The 18,083-nt window shown below is 35.9% G+C and overlaps 1 protein-coding gene across 1 annotated transcript; it reads left to right on the top strand.

Annotated features, from left to right (window-relative positions):
- The first annotated feature begins 3,502 nt into the window (after nucleotides 1-3,502).
- LOC123281372 (beta-defensin 109) lies at nucleotides 3,503-16,721 on the top strand. The gene is made up of 3 exons (XM_070499963.1): nucleotides 3,503-3,575; nucleotides 5,322-5,372; nucleotides 16,516-16,721. The coding sequence occupies exons 1-3, from the start codon at nucleotides 3,503-3,505 to the stop codon at nucleotides 16,719-16,721; spliced, it is 330 nt and encodes a 109-aa protein (XP_070356064.1).
- The last annotated feature ends 1,362 nt before the right edge of the window (nucleotides 16,722-18,083 follow it).

Here is an 18,083-nt window from a genome sequence, read left to right as displayed (position 1 = left end):
ATGTCAGCCTTCTTAGGAAGACCCAAGTCTCACCTCTAAATAGGCGTGAGGTATCCACCCACTCTGATATCCATTCTTCAGAATTTTGTGCCTTTCATTAATGGACATGCAGCATATGAAAGTAATTCTTGGACACACCAGCCTAATTGTTAACATTTTTTATTCTTACATATTGTTTCTCTCTTGTTTTTGCTTCTCTATCTTTTTCAGTGCCTAACAAACTCTGGACCAATAAGTATCAAATCTGATTGTCCAAACGAACCTCACGTAATTCATTCCCAATTCCATACTTATCTTTGTATTTTGCCACAGAACATTGTTTCCCTAGATTGCTTTAAATCTGTCAAAGAAATTACAAATGAGTTTATAACATAATCACTTAAAATATCTGCATGTCCAAAAAAATTCAGACTATTCAACAGGCCACACCTTGTTCTCACTGTGGCATCACTCTTCTCATTGTTACTTTGTTCCAATTTCCCACTTCTATACCATGCTCCTCATGATGCTGGGACTGGGGCTGCGCAAATTACATTTCCCAGACTCCTTTGCCAGTTGGCGCTAGATAGGCACTAGAGGGGAATTCAGAATTCAGAGGAGACGGGAAGGGATTTCTTTCCTCATTTTTGTTCCTGTCATCATTGTCACAGCAATGATAGCTGGCATCCAGAAGCAACAGTAGGGTCCAGTGTCTACCTTTTCATGGTACTCTAGAACCAATCTCACCATGTCTTCAAACAGATACCAGCAGCAATTAGTTGATGCCCCTTTTTCGTAAGTCTGAGGACCGACTCTGAAAGGTCTCTCCTCAGCTCCAGAGGAGACTACCACAGCTAGGCAGCATGCCACCTCCTCACAGGCCTGAGAACCACAGGTGTCCCCTACCCCCAGGCCCCTAGTTTCTTCCATTTTGTTGTCCCATTGAGGATTTGGATCTGCTCCCTGCAGTAATCTCTGGGTTACCTCAGTATTTCCTTTGAGTCCTTCAATACCTATGTAACACATCCTGATTTAAATCCCCTTTGTTCAAAATACCAGTCTATTCTAATTCACTAGATCCTAGCTGATATAACTGCTATAAACACTGCTACTATGATTGCTTCTCCTGTTGCTGCTGCTGTTACTACCACTGTATCATCCTATAAACCTGTAAGACATACAAGTCTAGTTACCTAATGGATAAATGGACAAAGAGTGAGGCACCATATTTCATCATTCACAATGATAGACCAAGTGGGTGAAAAATACATTAAGACTATAGAGGATCTAAAACAACAATTTTGTAAACAAAATTAGTCAAAAGAAGAGAACAAAAATAAATAAGAGAGTAAAAGTTAAAATGTGAAGAATTTTTCAGTAGTTGATAATGATATATATATATATATTATTTTAAGATTGGGACCTGAGCTAACATCTGTTGCATATCTTTTTTCTTCTTCTTCTTCTCCTTCTGCTTCTTCTCCTCAAAGCCCCATGGTACATAGTTGTATATTCTAGTTGTAGGTCCTTCTGGTTGTGCTATGTGGGGCACCACCTCAGCATGGCCTGATGAGTGGTGCTAGGTCCGCGCCCAGGATTTGAACTGGTGAAACCACGGGCTACTGAAGCGGAGTGCGCTAAGTTAACCACTCAGCCGTGAGGCTGGCCTCTGATAACGATATTTATTAACAAGGGAAAATATCCACAGAAAATCCACACAACACATAGTGTGGCAGTTTCTGAGACAGCCCCTAGTATTCTTGCTCTGTGTAATCCTCTCCCCTTGAGTCAGGGGTGAACCTACTGGCTTGCTTCTAATGAATAGAATCTGGCAACAAGCCTGGGATATCACGAACCTGTGATTAGGGTTTAGAAGACTGTGACTTCCATTTTGCTCACACATTCTCTCTCTTGCTCTTCTGCATGTTGCTCTTACAAAGCCAGTTGCCATGTTGTGAGATGCTCTATTGAGAGGCTCATGTGGTAAGGAGCTGAGCGTGTCTAATAGCCCCTGAGGAACTGAATCCTGGCAACAACCACGTGAGTGAGTTAAGGATGCGATCATTCAGGGTCAAGCCTTGAGATGACTGCTGTCTGTGAGAGACCCAGTGCATGAGGATTCCTGGCCTACAGAAACTCTAAGATAATAAAAATTTTAAGCCACTATGTTTTGGGGTCATTTGATTATGCAGCATTTGGTAACTAATATACAGACAGAATCGAGGAAAATAATTAATTTAAAATTAACACTGAGCGGCAGGCTAGTGGCATAGCCGTTAAGATCGCATACTCTGCTTCGGTGGCTCAGGGTTAACCGGTCTGGATCTCAGGCACAGACCTAGCACTGCTTATCAAGCCATGCTGTGGCAGTCATCCCACATACAAAATAGAGGAAGATGGGCACGGATGTTAGCTCAGGGCCAATCTTCCTCAAAAAAAAAGAGGAAGAAGAAGAATTAACACTGAAAATCAAACGACCACCAGCCAGAACACACGATGCAAACTTGACCGAATTAAAAGAAGCAGGAGGGAGAGAGGTGATGGAGGGGAAAGGGAAAATTTTGCCAGAAAAATATTAAGTGAAAAAGTGAGACTTAATAACACATAGGAAAATACACAAGTTCTTCATTGTCAGAATCTAATGTGTTTTTTAAAATATGATGGAAAGTATCTTTTTAGATAACTGGAGCCTATATTCTATTTTTACACATCGAGAAAATATCGAGTTACCAGATTATTCAAATAACCCTGACAAATTTCACCAAATATCACTAATATCCTTTTAGATATCTAAATCCACCAGGATTTTAGTATAGTATCAAGCACTCAAAATGTCAATTTCCTAATGATTTAACATATAACATATTAGTAGGTACATATCTGTAACAGCACAAGAGAAAATCTTATAGGGATTATGTTTCCTACTACACTGCAATCAATACATGCTGGAGTGTAGAGAGAGAATAAAGTAGTATGGTAAAGATACTGAATAAGTGAAAATAACATTTAACAAAATAAAATTAAAAATAAATGGGGGATATTTTTAAATGGCCAATGGTATGGGTGCCTGAGTGAGGTTTGATGGTGGAAAGAGGGAGATGAGACAGCAGTCGCAGTTGGGTTGGGAGAGGGGGGACTTGAGCAAAAGTGAAATGGCAAAGTTGTGAGTGAGTCAGAAAAAGCATGAGATTCATCTTTGTTCAAATGCAAAGAAGTGGTGGTCAGTCTTCTCTTTCTGGCCCTCATGTCTCAGAATCAGATAGCCAGAAACCATTATCCAAAGTTTTGGATGAAGCAAGGAAACGGAAAAAATGAATATGCAAAAACTCTAAATGGATGTTTATTTGCTTGCTTCCATTGTGATTATATAGGTCCTGATGACGTGAGATGGGGTTTGTAATTGAACACTGGAATTGCTTCTGCTCACTTCTTCACTAGCTTTATTATGAACAGCAACAACTTGGGGAGGGGGGCTGGATCTGAACTGTCTTTTACAGCTGTATCATGGAGTATTCTTCCGACCATGAGCATAAAGCTGAAAAAGAAACATCAAGTGTTTGTCACAGGAAATACTCTTGATCCAATGATTGTTTCACGTTATTACTTTATTTTCTCTCTCTCTCTCATTCTCTTCCTCTCTCTCTCTCTCTCGCACATACACACACACAGACTCAGAGATGTAATTGTATCCAAGTGCAAGGTAGACAGGGTCATTTGCATGGTTATTTTAAATATTTTTATACATTCACTCTTTAACACATAGCTGGAAAAGACCTGAACTACAAGTGTGACGCTTTCATAATCCTCCCACTTGAACTCATTCCCTGTTAAATCATTTTTGCTAAAGAACAGATGCATATTTGCATTATTAGCTATCTATTGCTATATGACATATTACCAAAAGTTAGCAGCTTGAAGCAATAAATATTTACTATCTAAACAATTTACATGATGAGGTTTAGCTGAGTGCCTTTGGCCCAAGAGCTCTTATGAGGTTGCAGTCAAGTTTTTGGCCCAGACTGGAGGTTCATCTGAAGGCTAGGCAGTGGATGGATGGGAGGAATCTGCTTCTAAACTCACTCATGCAGTTGTTCACAGGCTTCAAGTCTTCATTGGCTGATTGCTAGTCACCAATCCCTTGCCTTGTGGATCTTTCTATAAGGCAGCTCAGAACATGGCAGCTGGCTTTACTCAGAGCAACTGAGTAAGCCAGCAAGAGGGTGAGAGAGGGTGCTCCAGGTGGAAAAAATGGTTTTTCTGTAACCTCATCTAGGAAGTGACATCCCATCAAATCTACTGTATTCCATTCATTAGTCCAGCCTACTCTCAAGGGAAGCAAATCACATAAGGGCATGAACACAAGGAGGCAGCGATCATTGGGGACCATCATAGAAGCTAAGAATCAATAAAGCTGATTTTTATCCAGATGGTACAATTTAGGTTAAAACAAAGTACAGTTACTATAGTGACCATTCTGCCAAGATAGCAAAGGATACTTATACTAAGAAAAGTTTTCCAAAATCTTTAGCTATGACTGAATTTCAAGTAATTTAAATTTTTTGACATTTCTGTGTTTTCTACATTTTCTATAATGCCAGATTTAAACTAAATACAAACATTTATAAAAATAAAAATCTATTTAAAAGTTTGCAAAATCTAAAAAGAGGCTGAAATATGCTTTCAACATAACAGTATCGCTTTAAAAATAAAATTCCAAAATCTTTTGAAGCATGTTCTATATCATCTTTTTTATGAAGCCTTTCCTGACATTCTCATTATCCCCTCCCCACTCCTAGCCCTTGGTAGCAATAACTACTGAAATAACCAACATCTCTTTTGAGTGTTGAGTTATTGCGTCCTTTACATATATTATTGCATGCACCCGCTTAACAATTCATCTCCCATTATCTGACTGCAATCTATTTGATGTACCCTTAGTTTTTACTACACGGCTTGACACACAATAGGTGCATAAAGTTTGGTCATACATACAAGTGCATATGGAAAGTAGTAAAAAGCACAACTGACAATGAGGACATCCTGAATCTGTGGGAAATTGATAGCATTAAGTTCTGCTTTCTCATCCATTGAATTACCACCACGTTGTGTACTTTTGTCCCTGGAGATTTCCTGTTGGAGACTGAGTTATTCTCTTTTTGTTAGGCTCTACTAACCAAGAACAAACCACTGGGCCAGGGAGCATCATAAAAAGCCATGGACCTGCCATGCTCAGATGCTCCAGGCTCCAACCATGTTGATGCCTCTTCTCTTCACTAGCCGTTCAGCCATGAAACTCCATGTGCTTCTTTCTGTTCTCCTCTTTTTGACTCTCTTATCTCCAGGTAAGGTGGTGGATGATTATAGGGTCTGCAGTTTAGATGGCTATCTGGCAGGTCAGACAGGACCCTGGAATCAATCTTATGGATTCATAAACCTAATATCAACAGCTTCACTAGGATTATAAAGCGGTGAAATAAGAAAGAGACCATTCTTTTGCCATTAGCCAAACTACCTGATGAGGTCACATTCTGCTTTGTACTTTATATCTTTGGATGCCTTGGTGAGGCATGGCCATTTTTTTGTAGGCAGGTAGATCTGAAAGAATTGGATTACAGCCACATTTATCATTATATCTACCCACTAGGTCAGGGAGAGAGATGGACAGAACCTTATCAACAGGACCTAGTGCTAAGAGCATGTCTTGGGGAATTCTGTCATATAGGTATTTGGCTCCTAAAGGGATTAAGAAATCAGTATACTGAGCACAACTTTCATTATGGGAGAGACATGTCCATAATTGTAAAAGTAAGGTAAGCGTATACTTTTTTGTCCAAACTAGACACTTTGGGAAAGTAAAAGGAGCACTATTTTAACTGTATCAGAACAACAGGTATAAACCAGCACTGTCCCAGCCAAAATGGCCACAGAGTCAGTCTATATAAATGGTGCAGACCCAGAAGTGGGTTTCATAAAGAAGATTACAATCCCTAGGGAGGGGTTACTGAGAAGATCAAGTGCTGGCCCACGTTCTAGGAAGGGATTCTTATGCTAAATAACAGTCACACAGAATAAGTACCAAGGCATAAACCTAGTCCTGTAAAATGAGGCAATTAGGAGGAATACACACTTTGGAGTACTAATGCACAAGTTATGTAGAAAGAAAATGATTGGGCTGGGAAATGGAGACAATAACACAAAAGATGATACTCTCTGATCATAAATCTTTAGCACAAAAATTGCCATTAAAATATCAGGTTCACTCACCATTTTCAGATGAGATGACTTGGGTCCAGAGATTTATTGCACATTCTATAACTTAAGTATTCAAACACGTGTTGGAAACAATATGTCATGGTTGCAGAGGGTGATAGTCAACTATGTAGAAAGAGTTTAAATAGTTTGCAGGTCATTCAAAACTAGCTGATATCAGTGGGACCAAGCATATTAAGAACACATGTATTAGACAAAATAATCTTTATGTTTGTGCTTGGAAACATTTTCTTTTTTTCATTAAAGGAGGATTTGTTTAGAATATACTATCTGCCAGGCACTGTTCTAAATTTCATATGAGATAGTATGGTAACTAAGACTGTCTAAAATAGAGAAAAATTTCCTATTTTCATTAGGTGCTTCCAGTGTTAACCTTTTATGTTATTCATATGCTGCTATATTTTATACCCTCTGCTAAATTTATTGACAACGCTAAGAATAGACTGAATCAAGTAGTGTGGATTCACTTCCTCATGATGGAAGCAGCCATTAACAACAGCCAGAACTCCATAGGGGTTCTTCAGTCTACACACTTCCTGATGAGAGAGGGCATTCAAGACTTGAGGATCCCAGGTGCTACTCTTTCTCCTCTAGTGGTGCTAGCCATTTGTGGTTCATCTGTTCCTTTTCTTTGCTTCTATATCTTCATCTTTCACTTTGATCTCTCCTTCTGGGTCCTCTGTGGAAGAGGTTGTTATTTTGTAGTTTTGCCCATAACTTCTCAACCCCATACACTCCTTTGAAAAATACCTATTTATTTAGTTTTCACTGAAGTTATTAGTCAGCCATCTTATATCCAATATACACTATCTTCCAGACACTTTTCTGAATTTTAGGATTAAAATGTAAGTAAGCCATATTACTACTCACAAAGATCTGAAAGTTTTATGGGAAGAGACAAAGAGGAGGTTAAATGCAGCGGACGGTTCTAACAATGGAGTGGACAAGCTGTTTTGGATTTAGAAATATGTCTTTAGACAATGAAAAAGATTAACAGGAAGAGGCAGCCTGAAAGGAAATGATCATTGGAATTTACCTTTGAGATAGTACAACTAGCCAACAACTGGGTGAAGAGAAGGTGACACATGAAAGGAATATGTAAGAGCTATAATTGATTATATTTAATGAATAAATGAATGCATCGGAATGATAATTCTTGAGTTCCTGAATAAAGTAAAAGGGCATTAACATTAACCAAGAAAGGAAATACAGTAAGGAGAATGTTTGTTTTTACGTTTCTTTGTTTTTGAGATTCAGAGAGGAACAAAATTAGGTCCGCTTTCAACATCTTGAGTTTTAGGAAACTATGCATCTTTCAGGTGGAAATGTGTAACATTAAAAATATAGGCCTGATATTCAGATGAGAAATTGCTGTAAGAGTCATATCATCATTCTATAATAAGTGTATAAATCTTCAGGAGTAAATGAGAATGCCTAGGGAAGCAACTAGCACGAAAAGAGAAAACAAAATAGACGAGATGAGAAAATGGAAGTAAGGAGATGACAGAAGAAGAGGGAAATGGAGAAGAAAAAAAGAAGAGAAGACCAGTGACAGCACCATGAAAAATACCATGCATATTGAATGAATGGAGGAAAATTCCTAAGATTCTGTCGGAGAATTAAGGAAAACATTGAACGGTTTAATATCAAACCAAGTCAACTAATAGCAGCAAGACTCAAGAAATCACATGCCACCCAAAGATGTGGAAAAGTTGTAACTAAAATAAGGTCATAAGGGGATTTTTTTACATGTTTTTCCAGCTTTACTGAAGTATGATTGACAAATAAAAATTGTACATATTAAAGGTGTACAACATTATGATTTGATATACGTATGTATTTGCAATAACGTGGATGACCCTGGAGGATATTATGTTTCGTGAAATAAGCCAGACATAGATAAATGCTGCATGATCTCACTTATATGTGGAACCTAAAAAAGTTAAACTCATAGAAACATTGAGTAGAATGGTGGTTACCAAAACCAGGGTGGGGAGGAGAATGGGGAGCTCCATGGAAACTTACTGCTTTTACCATTTTCACTCCCCACAATCACCAGTCCTCTGTGTGTAATAGTAGGACAGTCTCCTTCCTTACCTTTGCCAGCTGCTCTGGAGTCCTTATAAGTAATCCAAAAACCATTATTTTGAGGGTCAAATTTCATGGTGGGAAAAAAGACTCTTATCTGGAAGAAAATGTGGTTCATGCTGGCGGGCAATGACTTCCACTTCTGCTCCGGTGTTCAATCAGGAATGAGCTACTTAGTGTCTGGTCAAACGTATATGCTCAATAAATAATTGGTAGCAAGAAAGAGAGGGCAGATAGCTCTTTTAAAAAAGAATGTGTACCCTTTCCTGTGAGGATAACAAGAACTGTGACTCATCTTTTCATTTCCAGTCCTTTAAAGAGATATGTTTGTAAAACTTCAGAAGAAGTTGAAGACAATCTGAAAACTGAAGATAGTATATTCTTCTAAGAATAAATATAAGGCCTTTTGGAGGTGCCTGAAAGACTATAGTACAAACATTCCAATGAAAAGAGCTAATAAGACGACTTTCAGCATTTCCGCCTTCTTTCCACCCAAAATCAACATGAGTGTTCTCACTTTATATAATACATAACAATTGAAAATTACATCTTCAAATAAACTAGGATATAGCAGGAATGTGAAGAAAAAAGAGCTACATGTCTCCACAATTTAGGAGGTTCCAGAAAACAAGATTTCTAGAAGGTAAGGGGCACACCCTAAGTACCAACTCAAAACCACGCCTTTGCAACACAGGAACAGAACTCATGGACCATATAGTGGGAACATCCCTGGGCCAGTAGTGGACCTGACAAGTAGATAATTAGAACAGAATCAAGAATGGTTTAAACAAGCTATATATGCAATACATAGTCTGTAGGTAAATCTGTAAGGGAAAGAGAGACATTATATTATGAATAGCCATACATTTGCTTACTTCTATTGGTTTGAATATAAGTAAGAGTTAAAATAATTAACATAAGATATTGCTCACTAAAAATAATTCCTGGCACATATCCTACACAGAGCTTTTGGCCCAGGAAAAACTCATATCATTCAAAAACAGAAGAAATGGAAAAGTTAACAGTACTGGATCTAAACAAACCTTTTTTTAAATCATGAAAGATGATCAGACAACAAAATTTTAAATTCTTAGATGCAGCAATACATTCCAATGAGAACATATCATACAGCTATATGTATATGCTTATCATATGCTTATGTATATGCTAAGTGACATGTACATAATGTTAATCTTCACAACATTATGTGTAAGAACAAAACACTGAAAATCACCTAACTGACATCCATCAATTAAAATACTTAAACAAATAATGGACTATCGATATACAATGAAATACTGAATTATTATAAAATAGAATGACAATCCAATAAGACAAGGAAATGATTTAAGTATAAAGACTAGAAATGAAAAGCATTTGACTATTCTAATTTGCAGTTGATACAATAGCAACAACACACAACTATTGTATTATTGATGGAAACTTCATTTTTTTCTGGTTGCTAGCTATTACAATCTTGCTATAAAAATTCTTGCACATATGTCTTGGTTTCCCCGGAGTGCCATCTTACGGATGGAATTGGATCATACAATATGAATCCTCAGCTTTCCTAGATGAAAGTAAACTCTTCAAACTTGGATGAACCAATTTAGAAACCCACCAACAGTGTTTGACTGTGGTATGGATTAAAAGTAAAAATTAATTAAAAATCAAGAATTAGAATACTTGACAACAAAAGCAAATAATTGGGAAAAGTTAAATTGTGATTACAAATTTCTAATTCATTGTATTATGTGAAGGTAAAGGTTTTTATTAATTTTAGACTTTGATATATTACGAATATGTGTTTTAATTCTATGAGAGCTACTAAAAGAATAAGAAGAAAATGTTTAATTTCCCACTACAAAGAAAAAATGAGATGATTAAAAATAATCCAAAAGAAAAGAGAAAATGAGAGAGATAAAAAGCAGAGACCAGGCAAATAGAAAACAAATTAAGATGGAAGAATTAAACTCAAATATATTAGTAACTATATTAAAACACAAATAAGTTAATTTTTTAGCCCAAATCAAAGGTGGTCGGCACTTATTTTAAAAATAAAACAAATAGGTGCAACTATATGGTACAAAAAAAATGCACCTAAAATGTAAGCATTCAAAAACATTAGAAGTAAAAGAATGGTATTAATGGCTGAATTGTGCGCTTTAAATAATTATATCTTAAATCTTAAGCCTCATTACCTCCGAATGTGACCATATTTGGAGACTGGGTATTTACAGAAGTCATTAAGTTAAAATGAGGCCATTAGGGTGGAACCTAATCCAATATGACTGATCTTCTCATAAGAGGAGGAAATGTGGATTCAGACACATACAGAAGGAACAAAATGTGAAGACACAAGTAGAAGATGGCCATTTACAAGCCAAGGAGATATGTCTCAAACTGATCCTTCTGTCAAGGTGTCTCAGAAAGAAGCAACGCTCTTGACACCTTGAGCTCAGACTTCTAGCCTCCAGAATTCTGTGAAAATAAATTTTTGTTGTGTGAGCCACAAGTATATGGTACTTTTTAATGCAGCCCTAGAAAACTAAAACAGATTCAAAAAGCTATTTCATCCATGTATTAACTAGCAAACAAGAACCTTTAAGTTGAATTCTTTCCTATAAACAAAGAAGGCTGTTTTGTACTGTTTAAAGATTCACCTAAACAAGAAAATGTAATAAATTTAAGCTTATATGCACCAAATAATAGAGTCTCATAATATGTAAAGCATAAAATGTCAAAACTCAAAGAGAAATTGAAAATCCACAACATCATAGTGAGGTATTTTAACATACTCCTCTCACTAATTAATAGAACAAGCAGTCAAATATCAGTAAATACGTAAAAGATTTGACCAACATGATCAACAACTTAGAACACCACCAACAACCAAAAATTGACTAACAAACATAAAGCACTACATCCAACTATCAAAATACACATTTTTAAGTGCAGCCAAAGCACTTATAAAAATAGCCAAACACTCCACCATAAAGCAGGTATCAAAATTTCAAATGATTAAAATTATTCAGTGTATCAAATCAACATGTTGTACACTTTAAACTTATGCAGTGTAATTTGTCTAATATATCTCGGTAACACTGGAAAAAATGAAATTTTGCAAAATTGGAAAAATTTCCTTTAAATCTAATTCACTTAAGGTAAAATCATTAACAAAAATATAAATATGTGGAAACTAAGAAATATACTTCTACATTAGGCACGTGTCAAAAGAAATGTCAAAATGAAAATTAGAAAATGAATTATACTAAAATAAGCCAACTATCAAAACTTGTGGGATGAAGGTAAACTAGAATTCAGAGAAACAAATGAAAGAGAAAAGAATATAAAAAGTATCAAGAAAACAAAAAGTTGGTTTTATAAAGACTAATAAACTTTATAATAATCTGGTGACATTCATCAAGAAAAAATGAGAGCATACTTAAAACAACCATCTCGGGAACAAGTAGGTTGACAGCCCAATCAGTGTTCCAGAGATTCAGAGAAAATAAAAGGATATTACACATTTGTGAACTATGTTCCACCTCCTTTTGTGTACTTAGGAGTTTCTCTACATCAGTTCTTCCCTCTTCACTATATCATCAATTTTCTTTCTACTGGATTATTACCATTAGCATACAAATATGCTCTTGTTTCTCTGATCTTAAGAAAAAAAATTTCTTTTTATTTTTCCAGGAATCTCTATACTGTTTTCCATAGTGACTGTACCAATTTACATTCCACCAACAGTTCACAAGGGTTCCCTTTTCTCCAAATCCTTGCCAAGACTAGTTATCTCTTGTCTTTTTGATGATAACCATTCTAACAGGTGTGAGGTGATATCTCATTGTGATTTTGATTTACATTTCCCTGAGTATTCGAGATATTTATCATCTTTGTTTGGAAAAAAGTCTATTCAAGTCCTTTGCCCATATTTTAATTGAATTATTTGTTTTTTTGCTATTGAGTTGTATGGGTTCCTTATATATTTTGGATATTAATCCCTTATCAGATATATGGTTTGCAAATACGTGCTCCCATTCTGTAGGTTGCCTTTTCATTTTGTTGTGTTTTGGGGGGTTTTATTTTTCAGGATTTTTTGGTGTTTTTTGCTGTGAAGCAGTTTTTTAGTTTGATGCAGACCTACTTATTTATTTTTTGCTTTTGTGGGTTGTGCTTTTGGTATTAGACCCAAAAAATCATTGCCAAGACTGATGTCAAGGACATTTTTTCCTATGTTTTCTTCTAGGACTTTTACAGTGTCAGGTCTTACACTGAAATCTTTAATCTATTTCAAGTTAATTTTTGTGAGTGGTGTAAGATAGCGTTCCAGTTTCATTCTTTTGCATGTGGATATCCAGTTTTCCCAGAACTATTTATTGAAGAGACTATCCTTTCTCTACTGAGTATTCTTGGCTCCCTTGTCAAATATTAGTCAATCATATATTTGTGGGTTTCTTTCTCAGCTCTCAATTCAGGTCCATTGGTCTATGCGTCTGTTTTTATGGTATCACCAAACTGTTTTGATTACTATCATTCTGTAATATAGTTTGATATCAGGAAGTGTTATGTCTCTAGCTTTGTTCTTCTTTCTCAAGATTGCTTTGGCTATTTTGGGTCTTTTGGGTACCATATGAATTTTAGGATTTTTAAAAATATTTCTGTGAAAATGTCATTGAAATTTTGATAAGAATTACATTGAATCTATAGATGGCACTGGTTGTATGGACATTTTAACAATATTAATTTTCCCTATCCATGAACATGGATATCTTTCCATTTATTAGTGTCTTCAATTTTTTTCATCAATGTTATATAGTTTTCAGGGTTTCTAGTTTCACTACTTCTATTCGATATAGTACTGGAGGTCCCAGCTAGAGCAATTAGGAAGAAAAGAAATGAAAGGTGTTCAAATCAGAAAGGAAGAAGTAAAATTGTCTCTGTTTAAAAATGACATGACTTTATATATATACACACACATATATATGTATATATAGACAGATCTTGCACTGCCTTGGTTAAATTTATTCCTAAGTATTTTATTGTTTTTTATGCTATTGCAAGTAGGATTGCTTTCTTTATTTCTTTTCAGTTGATTCGGCATTAGTGTATAGAAATGCTACCGATTTTTACATGTCAATTGTGTATCCTACAACTTCACTGAATTTGGTGATTATAACCTACAGTTTTTTGGTGGAGCTGTTAGGATTTTCTATATATAAATCATGTCATTTTTAAATAGAGACAATTTTACTTCTTCCTTTCTGATCTGAACACCTTTTCTTTCTTTTCCTGCTAATAGCTCTAGCTAGGACGTCCAGTACTATATTGAATGGAAGTAGTGACAGTAGAAACTCTTGCCTTTTTTCTGATCTAGAGGGAAATTTTTCAACCTTTCACTATAGAATATAATGTTAGTTGTGGGTTTGTCATATATTGCCTTTATTACATTCAGATATATCCCTTTTATACCCAGTTTATTGAGTGTTTTACATGAAACCAGGTTGAATTTTGTCAAATGCTTTTTCTGCATCTATTGAGATAATCATATTATTTCTATCTTTCCTTCTATTAATTTTATGTGTCACATTTACTGATTTGGGTATGTTGAACCATCCTTGCATCCCAGGGAAAAGTCCCTCTTAATCACGGTGTATGATCCTATTAATGTGCTGTTAAATTCAGCTTGCTAGTACGTGTTGAGAATTTTTGCATTTACCTTCATCAGGGATGTTGGCCTGTAGTTTTCTTTTCTCAGAGTTCTTATCTGGCTTTGTTATCAGGGTAATGCTGGCCTCTTCAAATGAGTTTAGGAATGTTCCCTACCCTTCAATTTTTCAGAAGAGCAGAGAAGAATTAGCATTAATTCTTCTTTCAATGTTTCATAGAATTCACTGGTGAAGACATTTAGTACTTTGATTTTCTTGGTTGGGAGGTTTTTAATTACTGATTCCATCTCATTCTTTATCATTATACTCTCACTCCTTGTTTGGATTTCTGTTTCTTCATGACTCAGACTTAATACATTGTATATTTCTAGGAATTTACCCATTTCTTCTAGTTTTCCAAATTGTTGGCTTATAATTGTTCACAGTAGTCTCTTATGATCTTTTGTCTTTTTATAGTATCAATTGTAATGTCTCCTCTTTCATTTGTAATTTTATTTATTTGAATTCATTTCCTTTTTTTGGTAAGTATAGCTAAAAGTTTGCTAATTTTGTTTATATCTTTAAAAAAAAACTTAGCATTGTTGACGATTTCTATTGTTTTTCTTTCCTCTATTTCATTTATTTCTGACATCCTGGATCCAGGCGTCTGGGATGCCAAAACAGGGGTATGTGGCAGCTTTGGGTCTGAGGGGATTTGGTGACTGGTTGGCTGAGGCCACTGAGGTGCACAGAAAATAATGGGAGAAATAATGATCTGGACACAATGACAAATTTTCAGCTTCTAACACCCTTTTCTTCTTAAATACAATTGAAAAGATCATTTAGAATGTCCACAAATTTACTTTTTCTTCTGACTGATATACTCTATGACTAAAATATCTTTGTCCATTGAGTTAGGTAGATCTTATCTAAATTTGGAGAAACAAAATAACTTCTGCTTCTTTCTGAGTTGACCAAAACATGAAAGATTTAGGGGCTGGCCCTGTGGCCGAGTGGTTAAGTTCGCGCGCTCTGCTGCAGGCGGCCCAGTGTTTCGTTGGTTCGAATCCTGGGTGCAGACATGGCATTGCTCATCAAACCACGCTGAGGCAGCGTCCCACATGCCACAACTAGAAGGATCCACAACGAAGAATATACAACTATGTACCGGGGGGCTTTGGGGAGAAAAAAGGAAAAAATAAAGTCTTTAAAAAAAAAAAGAAATTGAAAGATTTATATTAGTTTAAGATAGGCTAGTACCACAACTGAGTATCCACATTATCTTTTTTCCTGAAAGCTGCACACTTACCCTTATCTAAATGAATAGAAGAAAAGAAGGCAGTGAATTAGGTAAAGCACCTAATATTTTAAAAGAAGAATGACCATATGCATTCTTAAGGGAGCTGAAGGGAGGCAGCATCAGATATGTGAACCTGTAAGTTTACCATGGCCTACAAGCTGTACATGATCTTATCCTGTTTTATCGCACCTCATTTCTTAGCAAACTTGTTTTCTTTCCAATATACTCCATCTACACAAGTCTTTCTGCCCTTCAAGTAGACTAAGCAAGGGACCTTGCTCCTATATTCTGCGTGCCTATAATGCTATCACATGGATATTTCTTTGTGTTTTTCATTCTCATCATTCAGATCTCAGTTAAAATGCTGCATCCTCAGAAAGTCTTTTCTGTCCATTTTATCAATTCCATCCTCCAGACTATATCTGGTCTATCATCATATTATTTTTTCTAAACAATTACCACTTTCTCAAATTATATTATCAATCTATTTTTGCATAGTCAGATTTTGTTTCCTGAATATATGTCCTGTGAGAATAAGAAATATTTCTACCATTTTCACTGTTATATTATTGGTACAAAGAAAACTGCATGCTGAATAGAAAACAATCAGTAAATATTTGTTAAAGATCCATACAAACGAATAAAATACTGAAGAAATGGGTGTATTTAAAACATATATTTTGTCCATTGCCTTGCTTCGACATTTAGCAAATTTCTTTTTTTTTTTTTTGAGGAAGATTTTGCCCTGAGCTAACATCCACTGCAAATCTTCCTCTTCTTTTCACTTGAGTAAGATTAGCCCTGAGCTAACATCTGTGCCAATCTTCGTCTACTTTGTATGTGGGATGCCTCCACAGCATGGCAGATGAGTGGAGTAGGTCCACACCCAGAATTCGAACCTGTGAACTTGGGCCACTGAAGCAGAGTGTGAAGAATTTTAACCACTCAGAAAACAGAGCCAGACGCGCCAGCATTCTTGTTGAAGCTTAAATTAGCCATTCCAAGAACTTATAAGAAAAGGAAGGAGGGGTTTGTTAACACTTGGGTTTTTGGGTATAAAGGAAAGACAGTGAACATGATGAAAAAATTAAATAGATCTTTTGTCCGGCTTCTTTTCTCCACATAGAAATGCTCATACCAGAACTCTCTGTTCTCACACTTAAGAGTGCTTATAATTTTACATTCTACTCATGGACTAATTATCCCATGGACTCTCTTCTTCTGCAGTAAGAGGTGGTTTGGCTTCTTCTGAGAACCATTGTCTCAATGTGTCTGGCATTTGCAGAAGAGACATCTGCAAAAGGATGGAAGACCTGCTTGGTAACTGCCGAAGAAGGTGGAAATGCTGTAGACCATGGTGGATTCTCATGCCAGTTCCAACCCCAGTTGTCTATTCAGACTACCAACCACCGTTTAAGCCTAAATTGAAATGAAACTAGGAAAAGCATCAAAAGGAAAGTTCTTTGCATCTAAAAACATTAGAATATACATGTTAAACACTTCAGCTTTATTACCAACTTCTATTATCCCTTGTCAAGAAAAATAAATAAATATTGATTTCAAACTTACATGGATACTACCTCTTTTTGACTCATTTTCAGATCTAAACAATCTCTTTAAAAGTGAGAAAGTCCATTTATTTAACAAAAATTCTTTTTTAATTTGTCACAGAAAGACCAAAAGATTAACAAAAAAGTTGCAAAGATGAAGACATAATTATAAAAACATAAGGAAATAGACACACAGACAGTACCAAGAAAATGGAAAGGCAAAATATAGAAGAAATCCAGAAAATATCAGGGAGGGGAAGAAATGTCGATAGAGAAAGGAGAGAAAATTGGAACGGGGCGAGAGGTAATAATTTGGTGTAATACGTAAAAATTGTAACTGTATGGCAGGTAATTGGAAAGAGATGAAAATAAGAAAAGAGAGATTGAGAGGTTGAAGATCAACAGAAGTGTATATTAAGTACTCTAAAAGATAAAACTTCAACTAACAAAGAGATTTTGATGTTTTACTTCTATGAAGAAACACTGTGATTGTTTAGAGATTCTCAATATTTCACTCCTGTAGACAAATAATTCCCTTTAATAGAACCTAACCATCTTACCGTAAAAATGTAGCAACTTCTTTCAAGAGTATGCTGTCAACACCCCTTTTAAACAGACTTTTCAATGCTTCATAACTTCCGACAAGTTCATTTTCTATCCTAGTGTCATAAGGTCTCACTTTCCTTTCCTGAATGTCACACGACTTTAGCTCAGCTATATACCTGTGGAAACTAATAAACAGAAACCTAATTAAATGGCACTTGAGAGGGTGAAAGGAGCAGCTCTTTTGCCCTACAACAATTGCAGAGCCCCGAGAGGAAAAAGAGATTTCCTGTTCTTGACTGGCAAGAACTTCAGCCAATGAGAGACTGTCACAACTGAGCCAATGAAAAAGCCACTTCGCTTTGAACTCTCTATTCTTCCAACGGACTCTGTTTACAGCAGCCCTCTCAACTTCGTCTTCCTTTCTGTAAAACAGCTTTTCCTTCCTTTGCTGCAGGGGTCTGCAGACCTCGAACTGCAATTCGACTAGGCTCATGCCTAGTACACCCATTTTTGGTTGAGGAATAACTGGCTGTTTATTTGTTTAAAGTCACAAATTCAAAGTAGTTCTTAGAGGAAGTTTTAGTTTTCACTCGTATAAAATTTTGATGATTAAAGAAATCTGATTTGGTAGTGAGGACTCCTTCCTTCCTATAATGCAACATTTATGAAGTCTTTTTTTTTTTTCTTTTAATTCTCTGA

The sequence above is a fragment of the Equus asinus genome, chromosome 27 (genome assembly GCF_041296235.1).
Source record: "Equus asinus isolate D_3611 breed Donkey chromosome 27, EquAss-T2T_v2, whole genome shotgun sequence".
NCBI lineage: Eukaryota > Metazoa > Chordata > Mammalia > Perissodactyla > Equidae > Equus > Equus asinus.
Note: the sequence above shows the minus strand (reverse complement) of the source record. Positions and strands in the feature narration are given on the sequence as shown.